This window comes from Aegilops tauschii, chromosome 2 (genome assembly GCF_002575655.3).
Source record: "Aegilops tauschii subsp. strangulata cultivar AL8/78 chromosome 2, Aet v6.0, whole genome shotgun sequence".
In the NCBI taxonomy this organism is placed as follows: domain Eukaryota; kingdom Viridiplantae; phylum Streptophyta; class Magnoliopsida; order Poales; family Poaceae; genus Aegilops; species Aegilops tauschii.
The window spans coordinates 21,452,630-21,474,690 of record NC_053036.3 but is presented as its reverse complement, the minus strand read 5'-3'; the positions used below and the strand labels follow the sequence as shown (position 1 = coordinate 21,474,690).

General features: G+C 45.7%; 2 protein-coding genes and 1 pseudogene across 2 annotated transcripts; 1 reads left to right on the top strand and 2 right to left on the bottom strand.

Annotated features, from left to right (window-relative positions):
- LOC109733193 (dirigent protein 15-like) lies at positions 1-1,652 on the bottom strand. Its single transcript, XM_045233735.1, has 3 exons — positions 1,142-1,652; positions 634-823; positions 1-286 (listed from the first exon to the last, which is right to left on the bottom strand). Exons 1-3 carry the CDS (start codon positions 1,507-1,509, stop codon positions 281-283), a joined length of 564 nt encoding a protein of 187 aa, XP_045089670.1. The 5' UTR covers positions 1,510-1,652; the 3' UTR covers positions 1-280.
- Positions 1,653-2,015: 363 nt separating this feature from the next.
- Positions 2,016-3,569, bottom strand: LOC123497020 (F-box only protein 7-like; annotated as a pseudogene).
- A 15,170-nt stretch (positions 3,570-18,739) lies between these two features.
- Positions 18,740-19,893, top strand: LOC109733201 (probable nicotianamine synthase 2). Its single transcript, XM_020292395.4, has one exon. It carries the CDS (start codon positions 18,810-18,812, stop codon positions 19,800-19,802), a length of 993 nt encoding a protein of 330 aa, XP_020147984.1. The 5' UTR covers positions 18,740-18,809; the 3' UTR covers positions 19,803-19,893.
- The last annotated feature ends 2,168 nt before the right edge of the window (positions 19,894-22,061 follow it).

Below are 22,061 nucleotides of genomic sequence, written 5' to 3'. Positions count from 1 at the left end.
TGGAATCAACGGGCATTGCATAATCTTATAAATCGTCGGAAATTTAAGATACAAATAAACACTACAAAAGAGATGAGCGTACGGAAAATAAGGATGGATCATCTCAGGCTACAAACACACTTATTGTTTCAAAATAAGGAAATGAGAAAGCGTCTGGTATCACTGATGATACAGCTAGTAATACTAGTCATATTGCAATCACGCAGACGTTAATTTTGAGAAATTTCTGGCTGGCAGTATAGATCATGCATCAACTTCAGCTTCATTTATTCTTTCAATCTTAAACCTGTATGAATTAGGCAAATGTAATGTTGCAGTTAGAAAACCACACAATCAAATAACGGTGTACAACTGTACAAGAGAGTATAAATTTGAGAATAGATATAACAATTTTAAAACACTGTGATTTATCAAGCTTATGTAGTGCATTAACATTGTTTCTATTCCATTCAGTACTCATCATTTTTTATCATGTCTCAAACAGATAAAGTATATGTTCACGGAGTTCAATGTTCTGGATATCAGGAGATATATGCTTCTCAATAAACAGTTTTGATCTTTGATGTATAGTAAACATACCAAAGTCAAACATAAGCCAAAGATACAAAACTCCATATCCAATATTCAACTTACAGCTTGTGGGGTGTAGAATGCATGAATATCAAGTTGTCTATAATTCTCAACGCTCGTCACTATCTGGGGAAACTTGTACTTGATGATACCACGAGCCATTGCTAGCTTTCCAGTCCCGCCTACGATTGCCCACTCACCGGTAGCTTCAGGGCCAATCATCCCATTCACTTGTAGGGTAGACCTGTTGAACCTACAACATATTTAAAACAGCAGAGAATATATCACAAGATTGACCGGAAGGATACCTCAATGTTTGTAAATAACACCATGACAACTGTAATTCGACTGGTAGATGCAAAAACACATGTATAATTTCCTAAGCTATGAAAACACTCGTGTGGAATATATTTGAAATCAAGGTTGTAGTTTTCATTTTTTCAAGGGAAAGCCATAGTGAAGATGTAATAATGCTGGCATCAGGGAATAGTGAATAAATTTTTAAAGGAGAAATCACCATGTAATCTGGTACGTAATGCACACTGAAAATTCGAGCTTCTCAAATTATTACCTGGAGTCCTGCTCCTGAAACACCATGCTGAATGGAGAAAACCAGCCACCACCTTCTTGGCTAGCTTGGATATGCAGGCCTTTCGCGCGAGCAATAATGTTTGCATTTGGCTGAGGAGCATCGAGTAGTGGCCAGTCGTTGACGCCTGTTGTGCCAAACCCATTAGCAAAGCTGGGACTGACAATCTGTTCTTGGTTATGGTTTGGCCCAGCAGCAATTTGGTGGAGGTACAAGGACAGATTGAGCTCTTTCTCACAACTACTCTTACACAACCCTACACAACTGTCACACAGAAGAGCAGTAGTGTATGTGACTAGGGCTAACTGAGAGATGAACAGGAAGACCAGGACATGGCTAGCACATGCCATTGCAAGGATTGTTAATCCGAGTGTGATAGGGTTTGCTCAATGTCTACTGATCTTTGGGTGTGGAGATATGAGTAGAAGATGGGCTGTATTTATAGAATGAAAAGACTAGTAGGCTATATATGTACTGTTTCCCTGGAGACCAGCACAAGGGGGTTAGTAAGTCAAGCAAATTGTGTCGATGGTAAGAATGAACACAGGAAAAACCAATTCGTTTTCTCATTTGGTACACTTGTCGCCACACCAGCGACTATATTGCCCGCGAGGCGCTAGTCGGGTCGCCATCCCGGGGCAAGCGCGGCTTCAAATCCTCGAACCTTGCTCTAGATACCAATTGTTGGAAATTCTCCCACAGGATCGATCACATCAAACTGCACGAACACACGCGCACGAAAAACTGATAGCCAAGGGCCCTTGTCGTGCCCTTATTTTCTCTTTATTTCTTTCCTGGTTTTCTCTCTGATGTTACAAATCTCATGGCCTGGTGTGTGTATATATATGCACGAGCAACCAACCGATCCAAAGCTTTCTAGACCTAGACGGACACGTACTACTACTACTAGCTATTCCAGCCGGAACTAACTTGTAAACACATCAATCCGACTTGGACTAGACTAGCTAACACACGTACCACAACCCCACTCCAACTACAACTTCCGACATGTCATGCAAAGTCCAACCAGACAACGTTCTAATCAAACTTATCTAATCATAACTAACATATGTTTGGATTATTCCAACATTGATTATGTCCAAGAAACAGCACATGGTCAGGCAAGCGTTTTATGCTCTTAAGTTTACTTCCCAAAGGATCAAATTCATACATTATATATCCAAAGCCATATATATCCAAAATACAGATGATCCAGGATGAGGATCGAAATTGTACTGGTCAATATTTCTCCAAATAAGAAGCAGATCGCCCGATGAAGCTTGAACAACGTACGTGTACCCAAAGCCATATATAGAGTCCATTCTTACAATCATCTCCGTTGTGATGACAGGCCCACTAAAATCAAAAGCATGTAGTTCTCCGGTTGTAGTCACCTCATACAACAGGCCATCCTTGTAATTGCAGTCACTATATCGTTCATGAGGTGGCAGCCAAGTCCAGTTATCATCACCTACTCTTGCAAAAGAGAGCTGACGCTTTGGATTATGGATGAGCACGACGATGTAGCTTCCCGTGGATGTATCAGGGAACACAAACGCCTTATAGTGAAGTTTGTGGCGCAGCTTGTCAATAGCAAAGATAGACGGAGAGTAAGGACCGGCATCCGTCCCAGTATGGCATGAGTACTCATACTTATGGACAGCACCGTGCTCATCAAAGATGGGCTTCACCTGCTCGATGGTGATCACCGACGGAAGAGCGATCTGTTCACATGTGATGGGGTTGACAAGGTGCATCTCAGATCTGTCATCAACAGTTACCAGCCAGCCATGTGATGACCCGATCAGACACCTACTGTGGATAGGTGGCTCCGGGAGGGTCAACTTGTACGACCTCTTCTCTGTGAGGCTGTAGAGGCACGCAACGCTCTCACCGGCGGTTTCGGAAGTGTAGAGGAGGCATGGCGTCTGGGTGCGTTTGTACTGCCCAAGGCTTCGGAGGCTGGTATACGCGGAGCGCCAAGAGGAGCAGACAGAGCCGGCACGCACGAGGTCAGGGATCTCAAGGGTGGCAAAGATACCATCAAGATGTCCGGAGGCAGCTCCGGCATGTTGCCCCCTGTCGTCATTGTCTGAAGATTAGAGAGCACAAATATGTCCAGTGTCCAGCTTTGGCAGCCTCAAGTGTATTATCCTGGCGAGGCTACAGGATTCGATGGGAGCAGAGTCTTACTCCAAAGATCAGGAGCTTCAGCCGAACTGACAAATTTCTTCAGTGAAAGTTGGATAGAAGAACTGCCGCCTGCTTGCAATACTTATAGATCACCACGACGCCGCTCCTAATTCCAGTAGGTTAATAATAGATCCGAGTCCACGAACTACACAGACGCAGAATTAATGGACTGAAACTCGACAAAGATTCGGAGTTTTGGTTGGCAAGCAAGGTCAAAAAGAAGAACACTAACCGGCGGCAGGCGACACGAGGGGATTAATCGGCCGGGAGAGGAGCAGGCGATGGCAACGGCGAGCTGCTGGCTCCGATCCGTAGACAGCGAAGACGGGGATTCGCACCGTGTATAGGAGCAAGCTAGCTTCGCGTCGCCGGCGGCGGCGGCGGCGGCGACGGGAGGATGCGCTCGGAGGCGTCAATGGGCTCAGCCCACCATGGTCATAGATAGGCACCCCTCATAGGGCACCCCTATATTGCCTTCAGCGAGTCTAGCTTCTTTTTTCTGTTTTGTTTTTAAGTTTTCTGTTTTCTTTTTGGCTTTATTTTTGGATTTTTTATACTTTAAGATTTGCAAATGTTGAAGAAGTATTAAAAAATTATTGAACAAGCATTCAGAAAATGTTGAACATGTACAGAAACATTGCTCATGTATAGAGACATTGCTGCTCATGTATTAAGAAAATGGTGAAATTTTTTGATCATGTATATAAAAAATTTAATCAAGCATTCGGGAAATGTTAAATGTGTATAGAAAAATGTTGACCATGTAAGAAAAAAATTATGAAAACTTTTTGTCATGTATATAAAAATGTTAATCAAGCATTTAGAAAAAATGTTGAACAACTGTTTGAAAAATTGTAATCAAACATTAGAAAAATGTTAAATGTATATTAAGAAATGTTGAACATGTATTCAAAAAATATTAATCTTTTTATTTGAAAACGGATAATCAAGCATTTAAAAAAAAAGGGAAACACTTACCATCACCCGGCAGATCGCAGCGGCCGCGTCCGCCATCTTCCCTGCATGACACGCATCCAAGTGAGGGCCCGCATATCATCATTCGTCGAACATGCTTCTGCAACAAGGGTTATGCTTCTGAAACATATGTGGTGCTGTAATGGTCTACGACAGGTCTATATTTTTACAATAAAACCTTTGTTACGGAATTCTTCTGCAGCAAGACCTCATTTGTAAAAAGTTGCAACAAAACCTCAGTTGCCAATTTTTTTGCAACAAAACAGTTGTTACAAAAAAATCTGTAACAAGACCTGTGTTGTAGAAATAATTCCGCAATAAGACCTGGGTTGCAATGGTGGAGGCACGGTTGGTCGCTCGATGTGGCAGATGTAACGGCTTGCGATCCGGATGCATAGCACACCCCTTAAAAATATTAAAAATGTATAGGAAAAATATTGACCATGTATTCAAAAAACGTTAGTCTTGTTTTTGAATAATGTAAGCAAGCATTTGAAAAATGTTAAAAACGTATAGAAAAAATGTTGACCATATATTAAAAAAAAGTTACTTTTGTATTAGAAAAAATATTAAACATGTATCAGTAAAATGTTATTGACATAATCAAAAATTTAGAATGAAAACCAAAAGAAACAAAGAAACCCCGAAAATGAAAACCGAAAAAGAAACAAAATAAACAAAAGAAGAATGAAAAATAAAACATAAGAAACAAATAAAAAAGAATGAAAAAACTGAAGAAGAGAAAAGAAAAGAAACAAAAGAAAACGAAAAAAAGAAAGAAAAATTGAAAAACGAAAAAGAAACAGTGAGAATGCAAAGGAGACCATGGCTCAAGTAGTCTGGCCTTACTACTCTATCAAGAACCTAGGCAAAGGCTAGTGACTAGCCGCGCTTGCTCGAAACAAGGACACCATGGCTCAATCCCCTTGCGCTCCCTTTTTTCTCTTCTCTTTTTTTCATTTACCGTGCGCGAATGGGCCGGCCCGAGTATTGTAGACCCTTTAGAAAGTGATCCCTCCATCTCGCTTAACGCGAGATATAGCTCTCGGTCCCCTCATATCCAGCCCATACATGGGACGAATATAGGGACGGCCCAACGTGTCCGCCATATCAGACTGATGGGTGGGACCCATGTGAAAACCCATTGGTATGCTGGGTTCCTCCTTTGATTTGATGAGGACCCATTTATGTTGGCTCTCCAACGCGCCACCCGAGGGACCAACTCCGGCTATTTAAGCCGAACCGTGAGGGTAACCCTAGCCTCCCCCCATTCCCCCATCCCCCCCCCCCCCCCCCCCCCCCCGCCGGTCCGTCTACCATGGTTTGACAAAAGATAATGTACTATAAAATGCTGACACCCAAGCGTCTGGCAGAGATCTCCGCTGAGATGCGCACCCCTCAGGAGTGTCACATCACCGAGATGCGAGCCAAGGAGGTTGTGTCGCTCATATTGCAATGAAGGATGGGTAGTTGCCGAAGGAGGTGGTCGTGGAGGACATGGAGGAGCAGGCGGAGGAGGTGTCGGGGCCTGGAGGTTGAGCCTGGCGGCTTTGGCATGGAGAAGGCCGAGGCAGAGTTCCAACACGACGAAGTCGGAGAGGCGGCGGTGCAATTCACAGTGAAGGAAGCTACCATCCTCGACTCGATCCAATCCGAGGGAGAGGTGGCAATGAACAAGCGCCGCATTGACCACCTCGATGTGAGGCTGGAGCGGCTCTTCACAGATCTCGACAAGAACAAGGAGGAAGATAATCCGAAGTTGCACCCCGCCGCCAATGAACAGGAGCTAGGTTAGTCCATCTGGCATGGGGACCAGCTACATATCCGAAGATGAGTAGAAGTAGGGTTGTTTTCATCAGAATGTAGCTTATTTTATCTATGTATATGAACTGCGTGTGATGAATTTACATTGAATGGATTAGTATGAAAATAGGGGTTTGCAAATGGGGGTTGTGGTCATAGAGCCAGGCAATTGAGGGGTGACCGGTTCCTGCCGGCAGGCATATAGGGGATAGATTTGCACATTGTGGTTGTAGAAGCTCTTAGGGAAGATGGTGTTAGCGCCCTGGCACCCAAGAAGGCTAATGGAGGTAGCAAATAATGGTTGGGGCCAATGCCGACGAGCGGGAGTGGCAGCGGCAGCGGTGAAGCATCACGGGCTCGACCCATGATGTTTTCCTTCTCATGTCGTTGTTGCATGTACCGTTGTTTAAGGCAGTGTATAGGAGCTTGGGAAAGTGAACCCCTGATTTTTTTTACTTTGTCATCCGGGGCCACAATGCCAGTTGTAGATAGCTGATAAGTAGTACACCAATGGAGCATGCATGTAACCTATTCTCATGTCTCATCGACTCTCCTTTCCGGTCTCTTCTGAAAGCTTCCCAAAGCCTCACGCGCCCCCTCTCATCCCTTCCACATGGGGCGTCGCGAGTAGGGGAGGTGGTTGGAACGTCGTTGTAGATAGTAGGGCTATATTTAGGTGTAGATTGCATGTGAGTTGATGTCCTACAGTGCACATAGCTAGTTGAAGCAAAAGTTTAGGAAGTATTATCCCAATTTCATATCATCTCAACGAAGAGTGTATGCAAGTGTTACAATGAGTTTTCTAGTCACACTCGAGGTGTCACTAGTCATGTGAATTACTAGATTGGTATCTGCAAAACTTGGAATGGTTATGGTGAAAATGAAGAGTTGCTAAAGGAAACTAGGATAAGGAGAAATAAAGTATTGTAAGTAAATAACGTAACGCACAATGCTCTGGTCGGAAGGCACGACGCCGATTTGGCAGCCGTTTGCTCTTGATCTAGCGGTGTGTGCTTCGTGCGGGCGCGCGATGGGGATCTGCCTTTCATGCTCCAGTTCTAGTCATGTCAGCCTCTGGGTCGACAGGCTTGGGCAGGGCTCTCTTCGACTGGGTGATAGTCGGCGGTGGTGTGCTCCGCCGTTTGTGTTGATTGTTGTGATGAACACGCCGGCCTGCGGCGACGGCCTCCCTGCGGACTGCGGTGGCTACCGTAAGGTCTTCGTGAGGGTTCGACCTGCGAGATCCGATGGTTCACTTCGACGATGAGATGCAAACTACAGAAGATGGTTGGACGCCGAGGGATGGTTGTGCAGTGGCGGTGGTCGCACATCGTATGTAGCTGTTGGGATCGTCGAAAATGGTGGTGACAACACATGCATGACGTCGATGGTAGTGCTACTCAAGTATCTTCTCTCGAGCTCTAGGGTGAAAACCTAGGTCTGTCCTAGCAATGGCGATATATTTATGTCATGACCTTGTTGAAAGCATTGCTCAGATATGCTCGGACTAGTTCTTTAGGGTGAAAATCTAGATCCTGACCTTGAGTGGTTGGATCCAGTGATGGTGGCGCTTGAGCGTTGCTCCCTTCATGAAGGCGTTGCTGTTGAAGAACCCTGACGTTCGTGTGGTGTCATGAAATTGTTGGTGCGAATATGATCATTGTTGCAGTTTGCCAATCACAGATCTGGTCGTTTTTTTCCTCGCCTACACAAAGCTTTGGCCTTATATGGCTTTGCTATTTAATGGCACTTTTTTGTGTGTGTGTTGGTGTTGGTTGTGTGCGTCTTAGTTATGCAGAAGCCGGGTGTGTGCTTTTGATGTTTGTATCCTCTTGATGCTTCATTTTGAGTCAATAAAATCAACCCTTTGTCGAATAAAAAATAACGTAAAGTAGATGCAAAAAGGCTCAGTTCAAGACAAACAGTAGAAGTGCCTTCTCCGGTAGTAATTTGGTGTTAACTATCGTATAGGATGTTCAGTAGGCGAGTCACCATTTAATAACTAAACTCCTTCTGTCAGGATTGCTTGACTGTATTGTTTTGTCTTTCGTTACCATTACCACTGGTCGGCTCAACAATTAAGATCTTTAGATTGGACCAACGATTTAGGTGTTGTGCCTTCTGATCAGTTGACTCCCATAAGGTGTTGAAATTTCAAAGGTTCAACAAAGAGTGATAACAAATTTAAAAACATTAGGCTTGCATAAGTACATAATGTTAATGTAAGCTTATAGTACATTCTTAGAGCATCTATAGCCGGGAACCCCAGATATGCCGCAAACGTCCGAGCGGGCTGCCTGGTCACTAACTGGACGAAAAACAGCACCCAACTAGGTTTCCCACAATCGGCCCAAATGCCCGAATTGACCAGTACTTACCATATCTAGCCCAAACCTGGGGCGGATATGAGGACGCCCAGACGTGCCTACCACGTTGGACTGACCGCTAGTGCTTGCGCCAACTTGCCCATATCCGTCCCCCTCCTTGTCCGACCAGTCCTCTCCTCTTCTCTTTTTGTCCTCGTCCGCACAGCCGTAACCGATCAATGTCACCACAGCTGAACGCCACCCCAGGTTCATTATTTCTAGGTCATCGATGAATTCGCCGTGGAATGATGTCTACAAGAACTCGTATGCAGATGGATTCTCTTTTGTAGTAAAAAAATATATTCAAAAGTAAGACAACAAAGGGTGAGTGGGAAAATAATTTAACTTAAACTCTCTCTCTCAGAGTGAGTAGGGCCATCAATGGTCGCTTTGTGAAGGGTACGAACTCAAGCGGGCATTGATCGCTATACTGAGAGAGAAGCTTACCGCCTTTCGACAACACGACTAGAATAACCCCTAACCACCCCCCCCCCCGGCTCAGCATCGATGTTTACATCCACACTAGTGGTGACTAAAGTCGGGTCGGCTCGAGGAGTACCCGCAAGTGATTCTGATGAGGGGGCTGAAAGGACAGGTGGCTCCACCCCGGTAGAGGTGGGCCTGGGTTCCTGACGGCCCCCGACAGTTACTTTGTGGCGGAGCGACAGGGCAGGTTGAGACCACCTAGGAGAGAGGTGGGCCTGGCCCTAGTCGGCGTTCGCAGATACTTAACACGCTTAACGAGATCTTGGTATTTGATCTGAGTCTGGCCATTTGGTCTATACGCACTAACCAGCTACGCGGGAACAGTTATGGGCACTCGACGTCGTGGTATCAGCCGAAGCTCTTCTTGACATCAGCGACGGAGCGGCGCGCGCCGGATTGGACTGGAACGCCTGCTAGGTTAGGTCTGCTTCCGGCCGCGTACGCAACGTGCAGGTGTGCAATGGGCGATGGGCCCAGACCCCTGCGCGCATAGGGTTTAGACCGGCGTGCTGACCTCTCTGTTGAGCCTAGGTGGGGCTGCGACGTGTTGATCTTCCGCGGCCGGGCATGACCCAGAAAAGTGTGTCCGGCCAAATGGGATCGAGCGTGTTGGGTTATGTGGTGCACCCCTGCAGGGAAGTTTATCTATTCGAATAGCCGTGTCCCTCGGTAAAAGGACGACCCGGAGTTGTACCTTGACCTTATGACAACTAGAACTGGATACTTAATAAAACACACCCTTCCAAGTGCCAGATACAACCCGGCGATCCTCTAACAGGGCGACGAGGAGGGGATCGCCGGGTAGGATTATGCTATACGATGCTACTTGGTGAATTTACCATCTACTCTCTCCTACATGCTGCAAGATGGAGGTGGCCAGAAGCGTAGTCTTCGACAGGATTAGCTATCCCCCTCTTATTCTGGCATTCTGCAGTTCAGTCCACCGATATGGCCCTTTACACATATACCCATGCATATGTAGTGTAGCTCCTTGCTTGCGAGTACTTTGGATGAGTACTCACGGTTGCTTTTCTCCCTCTTTTCCCCTTTCTATACCTGGTTGTCGCAACCAGATGCTGGAGTCCAGGAGCTAGAGATCCCGAGGATGATTCTACATGGAGTTCGGCTTCGAGGAGTAGTTAGGAGGTCCCAGGCAGGAGGCCTTGCCTTTTTTATCGTTGCTACTTTTGTGCTAGCCTTTTTAAGGCAAACTTGTTTAACTTATGTCTGTACTCAGATATTGTTGCTTCCGCTGACTCGTCTATGATCGAGCAATTGTATTCGAGCCCTAGAGGCCCCTGGCTTGTATTATGATGCTTGTATGACTTATTTATGTTGTAGAGTTGTGTTGTGATATCTTCCCGTGAGTCCCTGATCTTGATCGTACACATTTGCGTGCATGATTAGTGTACGGTCAAATCGGGGGCGTCACACCTGTGCCTACATCAACAGCACTACCTCAGCCTCCTCGTCGACACACCTGATCATAGTCAGGTATTGTCAAAGAAAAAGAGTATACTAACGGTATGGTACGATATGACAGAGTCAAACATGCTTTTCTTAGTAGTGTTGGAGAACCAAATCTTTTGCATGATGCTCTAGCTCATAAAGAATGGAAGGAGGCTATGGATAATGAATATGATGCACTCATGAAAAATAGAACTTGGCATTTAGTACCCCCAAGGAAAGGTAGCAATGTTATAGATTGCAAATGGGTATATAAGATAAAAAGAAAACCTGATGGAAGCATAGATAGATACAAGGCTAGATTAGTTGCCAAAGGTTTTAAGTAGAGATTTGGTATTGATTATGAAGGTACATTTAGTCCTGTTGTTATGGCAGCTACCATTCGACTTGTATTGTCTATTGCTATTTTCAGAGGTTGAAGTTTACAGCAGCTAGATGTTCAGAACGCGTTTCTTCATGGTGTTCTTGAGGAAGAAGTGTTCATGCGGTAGCCACCTAGATATGAAAATCAAAGCACACCACATCATGTCTGTAAGTTGGATAAAGCTTTATATGGTTTGAAACAGGCCCCAAGAGCTTGGTACTCAAGGTTGAGCATGCAGTTACAACAACTTGGGTTTACACCATCTAAAGCAGATACTTCATTGTTCTTTCATCATAAAGACAATATTACTATATTTGTGCTTGTTTATGTTGATGATATAATTGTTGCTGGTTCAAGTTCAGATGCTACCACTTGTTTGCTTAAAGATCTAAAGTTGGAATTTGCTCTCAAAGATAGAGGTGAAGCAGATCAAGGATGGTATACTTCTTACACAGGAAAATATACTACTGATATACTCAGGAGAGTAGGACTGCAAAATTGTAAACCTGTGAGTACAGCAATTTCAACTTCTGAAAAACTTACAATTGAGAGTGGAGAAGCACTTGGACCAGAGGATGCAACTAATTACAGAAGTGTTGTGGGTGCATTACAATATCTGACTCTTACACGTCCTGATATTTCTTACTCTGTGAATAAGGCATGTCAGTATTTACATGCACCTAGAACAACTCACTGGACTGCAGTCAAGAGGATTTTAAGGTATCTTAAGTTTTCTGAAGGACTTGGACTTCAGATTACCAAGTCTCCATCTCTACTTGTTACTGCCTATTCTGATGCAGACTGGGCAGGGTGTGCTGATGATAGAAGATCTACAGGTGGTTTTGCTGTGTTTCTGGGAACTAATCTTGTATCATGAAGTGCAAGGAAACAAGCTACCATCTCAAGGTCAAGTACAGAGGCTGAATATAAAGCTTTGGCGAATGCTACAGCAGAAGTAATATGGATACAAACATTGCCCTATGAATTTGGAATCAAGGCTCCACAAGCTGCTAGATTATGGTGTGATAATATTGGCGCAATCTATCTTTCAGCTAATCTCGTTTTTCATGCACGCACCAAGCATATTGAGGTTGATTTCCACTTTGTCAGAGAAAGGGTAGCTCGAAAGCTACTTGATATTCGGTTTATACCTACTGGAGATCAACTTGCTGATGGCTTCACAAAACCTCTCACTATAAGGAGGTTGGATGAGTTCAAGTACAATCTTACACTAGTGCAGAATCGGGCTTTAGCACCGGTTCATAAGACCCTTTAGTGCCGGTTCTGCAATCGGCACTAAAGTGTGGGGACTAAAGCCCCCCCTTTAGTACCGGTTCAACACGAACCGCCACTAAAGGGCCACCACATGGCACAAGGCGCGCCGTGGTCTGGGGGACCTTTAGTCCCAGTTGCTAACACCAACCGGGACTAAAGGATTTTTTTGAAATGAAGCAAAAACAGCCCACCTACTGGGCCGGCACGGCCTGCATACGACTAGAAACCCAACCTCTAGTTGGGCCAGGATGCAGGCCTGTACGGCCCAGTAGGCCCCACAGGGCAAAAGACTTGCAATAGGCCCACAAAGGCCTGCTTAGAGAGGAGCTCGACACGGTAGCCGCGGCGGGGCTTATAAACCGGTGCTAACTCCTCTCAACTAGCGAGGCGGGACTAAACATTGTGCACTGCGGGTGGCAGCACACCCCTTTAGTACCGGTTGGTGGCACGAACCCGTACTAAAGGGGGCTCTTTAGTACCGGTTGGAGCCACCAACCCGTACTAAAGGCCACCACCTCTTTAGTACCGGTTCGTGGCATGAACCGGTACTAAAAGTTCGCCACGAACCGGTACTAATGAGCGTTGCCCGCCTAGCCGTTGAAACCGTCACTAATGGTCACATTAGTACCGTTTCAATTACAAACCGGGACTAATGAGCTTCACATTAGGCCCTTTTTCTACTAGTGTTAACCTTGCGAAAGTTTCTTGAGGTTTAGATTGAGGGGGAGTGTTAGATGATATTGTATAGAAATAGGAGAGGTGTTAAACCATATATCTTTCTATCTATTCTTCTGTTGTAACTTCCCCAATCTCCTGTAACGATCACGATCGATCTCCTCATCGATCTCTTGTAAGCCACGGCACATATGATATAAATACAGACGCGGCCCGAGAAAAGAGTTCAACGCTTCCATCTACTTTTACACGGTGAACAGGGACACGTGTCCACCTGTTTGCCGATTTTTTTTTTTTACTTTTCCGTGCACTCGGCATAGTCAAGGCTTGGCCGAGTGTCCCGCCTTTGTCGAGTAATTTTCACGTGCACTCAGACAAAGGCTTGGTCAGTCAGCAAACACTTCAATTCCGGTAGTGTTCTCTCCAATCAAGAAACGCTTACCTACAAACACTTCATTTCTGTTTTTTCTCCTATTTTCCTGTCCCAAATTAGGTCAATATATTTTGCGTATACGAGACTTCCACGGATTGCTGTTTGACCATGTCTGCAATATCTAATATATATGTTCATTTTCATACCATTGTTGTACTCAGATTGCTTCCACGCATCTGCTTTCTCTACATTCCATTTAACTTTCTTTTGAACGAGGTAACTATCATAAAGATGAACTAGTGCGGTAGGTGGACCATCAAGTAACTGTGCATCATGAAGTTGTAAATGTAAGGCATGATCTTTTTCCCTTTTCAGCCCCTATACATAGCATGCACCAATGGAGCAGCTAGTGTACGAGCATGATATTTCCCACGGAGTTACTACTGTCCTGCAAGTAAGTATGATGAATCATTTAGCAACGAGTCCACTTAATTGGTCGTCGCCAGGCATGCGAGGCATTGGGATCAGTTCTGCAAGAGTGACCGGCCTGCATAGGATTCAGATTCCAGCGAGAGCAAGCCTCATCCATCCGTTCAGTTTCAAGTTAGAATTTTGATCACATAGATGTGTGCACACCAAGTTTTGGGTACTATAGTGTTACCACAAATGGGTAGTGTAGGTTCTCTGATTTGCTGCTCTCTCGTCAGCAATTCAAGCTGAAGCTGCTGCCTTCTTTTATCATCGAAAATAGCTTTTAGTCTGTGTCTGGAGGATGTTAACTTCCTCTCCGATAACAAGAAGCTTGGCCAAGCAGGCCAAGTGCAGCATCTTCACGCCTGTCCAGGTCATTGGTGTCATAACTTTCTTTTAAATGGGTGTCATAACTCTGAAAGTTTAGTACGGCGCACTGTTATGCTATTCAGTTAAGTTCACTCCTGATTCCTGAATGAGTGTATCGCTCCGCAAAGACATTAATAAGATCGAGCGGTGAATATCGAACTTGCATTGGCAAGCCAACAGCTAGGATCATCTCAGGAGTTTTTTTTTCTGAAAAGATTCACTGCTTATCTTCTTAGGCCTTGTACAATACAAGATGCATAGAGAGGTGTTTATATAGAGAAATAAACCAACCTTTTCTTAAGCATCGGTGCTCATTTGCAGGCAGTACACTCTTAGTTAAGCACTTCTCCTGTAGAGATAAGTACTGGTGCTTAAAAAGACTACATTTATTTTACTAAGCACTACTCTTAGCACCTTGCATTGTACGAGACCTTATAAGCTGAACTTAAATTGAGTCCGTCCCTGAACAAACCAAACGTCCGATGAACCGACCCAGGCGACTCAGGGGGCACCCCATGTCCCAAACCCTAAGGCGCCGCCTCCTCTTCCCCGCCCTCTATGTCGCCGTCAATGGCCATCCGTCGGCCGGTGGCGGCAGCGGGGCCACTCCTGCGCACTCCCCTGTGTCCCTACTAGTCCTCATTATGGCCCTACTCCCGTTTGGTGGTTATCGCACGCTAGTGGTTGTGTCTTGTGACGTGGCGGCAATGGCAGAGCAACAAAGGTGGAGAGCTTTGAGTGTGGATGTCAGCGCAGTCCTTGCAACAGTGTTCCTCCTTGCTGCGGTGGGCATCGGGCTGTAGCGGCTTGGCTCGCATGAGGAAGACCGGCGGGTGCTCTGCATGGATACATATTCGGGCGTTCCGGTTACGGATCTGGCTTGCGGCGTTGGCCTGCAAGCAGTCCTGCTGCTAGACACCGCTTGCTGCATTGCTCCCCTCGGCACTCAGTTGTGGTTGGGCATTCGGGTGTCGATCCACACTGGTTACGGCCACCGTAGCAACCAGAGGATCTTTTTAAGGTTCCTCTCTCCGGATCTGGTGGTTGCAGCTATCGACTTGAACTGAGCTTGCGGGATGTTGCTGGAAGGCCTCTTTGTTGGGTTTCGCGGCTCTCGCTTCGGTTAGTCTACCTTCAGAAGTGAGGTGCAAACTATGGATGGTGGCTTGGCACAGAGGATATGGTTGTGCGGCGGTGGACGTGGGATTTCTAACTCAAGACATGTAGCTGCTAAGATCGTGGAGAAGTCATGGCGACAACACATGATTGACTTCGGTTTGATGGTGCTTTTATAGAACCCGGTCTCGAGCTGTGGATGAAAACCCTAGGTCTGATCCGAGTCCGTTTTATCTGCCAATGAAGATGTTTTTACGTCGTCACCTTGTTGAAGACATTTCTCGGATATGCTCGGACTTGTTCTTTAAAGTGAAACTCTAGGTTCTGGCCTCTAGTGGTTGAATCCGGTGACAGCGGTGCTCGTGCATCACTCCCTTCCTGAAGACATTTCTGTTGAAGAACCTCATTGTCCTTCTGGTGGCAAGATATGGTTAGTGTGAATATGGTCGTGGTTGTAGTTTGTTGATCATTGTTTTGATCGTTTAGATTTCTTTTTTCTTTTTCTTTGCTTAGGCATAGCTTTGGTCTTGGATGACTTTCCTCTTTGCCGGCGCGTATTTTTTGTGTGCGTGCATTGGTATTGGCTATGTGCACCCTACCTGCACAGAGGCCGGTTGTGCTCATTGTGTTTGTGTCTACTTGATGCTTCATTTTGGGTTAATAAAACCACCCTTTGTCGGGAAAAAAAAGGTGTGTGACGCATCACCGCGGCAGCTACACATATGCTTTGAATTCCAGAACCCTCGTCACAGCTTGTCATTTCATTAGGATAAATTTCGTATCATTATCTGTCATGAGTATGAGATCATTTTCGCCATTGGAGGATCTTACGCATGCTCAACTACCGTGTCAACAATGGAGCTAGTTTTTCGTTTTTTGCGGGAATTGGAGCCAGGCTTCGAAAGAAGTAGTTTATATCAATCACAGAATGCCACATAGTTTTTTATACGAGTTCATTAGTTTCCAGACATTGACCTATGAATTTCTATAAAACTTTTCATTCCTTCATAGTTTGGAGGATTCTAAACACGAGCTCAAGCAAAACTGCAAAACTGGAAACATTTTTCTATGAGTAGATATTTATTTGACCATCTTTTCTTTTTATTTTGTGAAGTTTTGGTTAAGTCGCGTCCAAACTCTCTACACATTAGTGATGTTAGGAAGATATTTTGACTGCTTTAGTTTTTTCTTTGAGATGTGCAAGACAAGCTGTGTCTATCTCTTATCTTCTCTCTGTCCAATCAATAAACGTTTTCATGCAAAACTTATATAGGGCATCCAAACAATATCTATGTGTACTTTATGTGTTTCCCATTTCCATAGAATACACAAGACGTAACAATTCCTATTTTTTCTCTGTTTCAAAATGGGCCTATATATTTGTTGTATTTTTTTGGAAAAGGAGGAAGCACCCCCGGCCTCTGCATCTGGGTGATGCATGCGGCCATTTTATTTATTATTCACAAAGACCTTACAAAGTAATACAACAGTAAGCCCGAGGCCACCATCTAGACGACACCTGTCGCTACTCCTATCCTCTTGATGAAGGGGTGCCGAATGTCCGCGCCAAATACCAAACAGACATCGCACGAAAGCCTAACATCTAATGCCGGATGCCCCATCCAAGCCACATAGGCGGGACTGGGTAACACTCCGGACCGGCGCACTCTCAGTGAGTACCACACGCACACGCTGCAAAGGGCCGTCACCTCCGTCTTCCATCTATCCATCCTCAAAGCATATACTGACGCATCGACCTTGTCAGGCCTCTCTGCCATCGACGCCACCACGACGCCAGACAACGTCGACCTCCTGCGTGTGTCCATCGCCACACATCCGACGCCAAGCCTCCACTGCTCCATGCCGCCGAGAACCACCGCCATGAATATGTAGAAATAAACACCGCTCCACCGAAGAAGTCGTCCGCTGGTCCCTCGAGCCCGAGTGCATCTCCAAGAATGCCGCCCCCAAGAGGGTAACGACACATGATTGCCGCCGTCATCCGATCAACTGATCTAGGGTTTCCCCCGGAGGTATTGGGTGGGGTTGGGAGCTTCACCTCGATGATGCCTTAATGGAGGAAACGATGATAAGGGCATCATCATCACCGGCTCTGGCCAACGACCGAAGACCAAGTTCACCCGGATCCGTCGCAAGAAATCCACCCGACAACCAATGCACTGTCTCGACCGCCTTCAAAGCCCCAGATCTAGCCGCCTAGATCCGGCGACCAACCGCAACAGCAGTGCCACCGTAGGAGCCCTGGCGCACCGGCCACTGCCTGAGTGTGCCACCACTGGAGCCTGGGAGGAGGGCTCCCACCCACCTCGCCAAACCGAGAGAGCCGCCGAGATGGATCCCGCACGCTCGTCACCGTCTCTGATCTGGACCAATCCGTAGCAAAAACCACGAGATCGCCGACGCAGATCCGCCTTCGACAGGGACTGCACCACGCCACGCCGCCGCGGGAAGCCCGAGCTTCACCCGCCACCACCTTCCAGGGCCGCCGCCCCGGGATCCAGCCCTCGCTGCCCGCTGGAGCTCACAACCCCACCACGGAGGCACTAAGCCCCACCTCGCTGTCGCACGCCGCCCGCCGCAAACCAACGTCCGCGACTCCACCATGGAGCCGCCGAGCACTGCCCGCTGCCGCAGCGCGCACCACATCGAGGGACAACGAGGGCGGAGAAGCTAGATCTGGCCAAGCCCGACTAGGATCCGGCCTCTCCCCGCGCTGACGCCGCTCCCGTAGCCCTGCATCTCGCCCGCACTCATGGCGCTGCAGACAGCGAGCGCGCAACGCCGCGGAGAGGGGAGAAACAGCCATGCCGCCACCTTCCTTGGGGCACGCGCGGACTTCGCCGGCAGCCCCTCCAGCGGCGGCGCTGCGGCGCTAGGTTTGTGTGATGCGGTTTCATATATGTGTTGTATACATGATTACAACTGCATACCATAGATTTATGTTTGATCATGTTCGCAACACCCAAAAGATATGTTCATTCCCATATCATTATGCACCCAGATTGCCTCCATGCATGTACGTACTTTCTGTAAATCCCCTTTAACTTTTATTTAAACGGTGTAACTATGATAGAGATGAACTACTGTGGTAGGTGGAACATCAATAAGTAATTGTGCATAATAAAGTCGTAAATTTAAGGCCCTTTCACTTCCTAGCCACTATACATAAATACATACTGAGCACCGATGAAGCAACTAGTATACGAGACATGATATTTGCCACCAGGTTACTGCGATCCTGCAAGTCAGTACGGTGAACCATTTAGCAACAAGGCCACTTCGTTGGCCGTGAACAGGCATGCGAGGCACTGGGATCGGTTCTGTAAGAGTGACCGGCATGAACATGATCCGGATTCCAGCGAGATCAAGCCTGATCGTTGTATAGCCTGCCCTAAGCTCTTTATTCAAAGCTATCTACGCATAGACATAGAAAACGCTGTCCACTTGAACAACATAACGTGAACTCTGAACAGGTCACAAGTCACAACAGAGGAGGCATGAAACCAGCCTCATTGGGCAGGGACGCGTGAAGCGTGCATGCATGCGCCCTATTGCGACTTCACCAGTCCACTTTAGACGGCAGCTAGCTACATATTTATACCCTGTACTGCCCGCTCCATAGCTCATCAAGCAAGCAGCTCCATCAACCACTCTCTACTCCACTCCTGTGCCTGAGGTACCTAGAAGGCACGAAAAATGGCTGCCCAGAACAAGGAGGTGGATGCCCTGGTCCAAAAGATCACCGGACTCCACGCCGCCATCGCCAAGCTGCCGTCGCTCAGCCCGTCCCCGGACGTCGACGCGCTCTTCACCGAGCTGGTCACCGCGTGCGTTCCACCAAGCCCCGTGGACGTGACCAAGCTTGGCCCGGAGGCACAGAAAATGCGGGAGGGACTCATCCGCCTCTGCTCCGAGGCCGAGGGGAAGCTGGAGGCGCACTACTCCGACATGCTCGCGGCCTTCGACAACCCGCTCGACCACCTCGGCATGTTCCCCTACTACAACAACTACATCAACCTCAGCAAGCTCGAGTACGAGCTCCTGGCGCGCTACGTGCCCGGCGGCATCGCCCCGGCCCGCGTCGCCTTCATCGGCTCTGGCCCACTGCCGTTCAGCTCTTTCGTCCTTGCCGCACGCCACTTGCCCGACACCATGTTCGACAACTACGACCTCTGTGGCGCGGCCAATGACCGCGCCAGCAAGCTGTTCCGCGCGGACAAGGACGTGGGCGCCCGCATGTCGTTCCACACGGCCGACGTCGCGGACCTCGCCGGCGAGCTCGCTAAGTACGACGTCGTCTTCCTGGCCGCGCTTGTGGGCATGGCCGCCGAGGACAAGGCCAAGGTGATCGCGCACCTCGGTGCACACATGGCAGATGGGGCGGCCCTGGTCGTGCGCAGTGCGCACGGGGCGCGCGGGTTCCTATACCCGATCGTCGACCCCCAAGACATCGCCGGAGGCGGGTTCGAGGTGCTGGCCGTGTGCCACCCGGATGATGACGTGGTGAACTCCGTCATCATTGCACAGAAGTCCAAGGACGTGCATGCCATTGGACTTCGCCGCGGCCATGGTGGACAGTATGCGTACGGCACGGTGCCGGTGGTCAGCCCACCGTGCAGGTTCGGTGAGATGGTGCCAGACATGGCCCAGAAGAGAGAGGAGTTTGCCAACGCTGAAGTGGTCTTTTGATCGATCGTCCAGACTCCAGAGGGAGTAATGTGTGATCATCATCCATGCCTCGCTGATTGATCGCTTGCAACCGTACGTGTTATTTTTCCTACTACTACTACTACTACTGCATTTCAAGTCATGTGTTATTTGTACTATCTCTGTTTATTTCTATACGACGTTTTAGACATTCAGACATTGTTCATAACAGTACAAAGCAAGCTGTCCGAAACGTCTTATAAAAACAAACGGAGGGAGTACCGAATAATGTAAGTGTGGTGTTTACACGCGAATTTCTTGTACACCTTTGTACGTCTAAGTGTCGAGAATGATGAATTTTAGTTCACAAATAGTATGATGGATTCGGTTACATACTCGTACGGGAGTACCATTTTTCCAGTGTCAATTAGAGAGGCGATATAAGGAAATTCCTATTTGCAGCTCGTTGCGGCAAGTAGTCGACGCGACACACAGGGGCAAATCTGATGAGCGTTCAGATGGGCCAGCCCGTTCAAACAATTGTGCGAATCCGGTTTTTTTCTGGTTTTGGGAACCTTCTAGAAGGTTCCTGAACCGGTTTTCTTATTTCCTTTTTGTTTCTTTTCTTTTTCTATTTCTTTTTCATTTTAATTTTTTCTATTCTTTTTCTGTTTTCTTTTCTTTTCTTTGCTCTTTCCTTTTTTCATTTTTCATGTTTCTTTTGTTTCAGGATTTCAAATATTTATTCAGAATTTTATAACATATTCTTGTTTTCAAAATTTGCTCTCAGTTTCAAAAAACGTTCAGAGATTTCATAAAATGTTCCCATTGTCAAATTTTCTTCATAATTTCAAAAAATGTTCGTGTTTCAAAAAGTCTTTCGGGAATTACAAAAAATGTTATTCTTTTAAATTTTGTTCCCAATTTAAAAAAATTTGTAGTAAATTCAAAAAAATATTCTTGTTTTCAAATATTTGATACGTTCATGTTTTGAAAAACTGTTCAGCAATTTCATAAAATGTTCCTGTTTTCAAATTTTGTTCACAATTTCAAAAAAATGTTTGTGTTACAAAAAGACTTTCAGGAATTTCAACAAAATAATATTGTTTTAGTATTTTTCATAATTTCAGAAACTGTTTGTGTTGTAAAAAATGTTCCATAAATTCAAATAAACATTCTCGTTTTGCAATATTTGTTACGTTTTGAAAAATCTTCAGGAATTTCATAAAATGCTCCCATTTTCCAATTTTGTTCACAATTTCAAATAATATATGTGTTTCAAAAAGTATTTGTGGAATTTCAAAAAATGTTCTTGTTCTAAATTTTGCTCACAATTTAAAATAATGTTCAGTAAATTCAAAATAATGTTCTCATTTTCAAATAATTTGTTACGTTCATGTTTTGAATTGTTTTTCAGGAATTTGATAAAATTTCCCGGTTTTCAAATTTTGTTCACAATTTCAAAAAATGTTCATGGTTCAAAAAGTCTTTCAGGAATTTAAAAAAATGTTCTGGTTATAAATTTTGTGCAAAATTTCAAAAAATGTTCATGTTTTCAAAAATGTTCATTAATTTCAAAAAGATGTTCTCGTTTTCAAATATTTTTTATGTTCATGTTTTAAAAAAGTTTTTCTCTTTTTCAAAATATGTTCAGAATGTCATTCATAAAATATTCATGTTTCAGAAAATGTACAGGATTTTCAAAATATGTTCTCATTTCCAAAATTGGCTCAAAAGTTCAGAAAAATGTTCACGCTTCATAAAATGTTCAAGAATTTCAGAAAATGTTTCTTGTTTTAAAAAATATTCACAATGTCAGAAAAGTTTCAATTTTTCCAAAATTGTTCATGTTTTAGAAAACGGTTAGGTTTTGTAACAAATGTCTGAGTTTTTTCAAAATTCGGATTAGAAAAATTGATCACATTTTTTGAGAAAATAAGCTTAGAATATCAGAAAATATTTGTGGCATTTATAATTGTTTGAAATTTTCAAGAAATGTTTCTAAATTTTTTTTTCTAAATTCTCAACCCTTTTGGATGTTGTTTTAGTCTTACGCGCTTAAATATTCAGATAGCACCTTTGTGGTCTAGTGGCTAGCTGGTCGCGATCTCTGCTATCTCGCGTGATCGAATCCTAGCGTAGCCAACCTGTTTGTTGGCGTTTTTTTAGGTCGCTACACGAAACACAGGTGGCTTTCGCGTCGATGGGCCGGCCCAGTCGTGCATCGCGCATGTGCGTCGAGCTTCTGTTTGAGGCATAATGCATGGTATAGGAGGTCCTATGTGCCGCATTTTGCGGCGA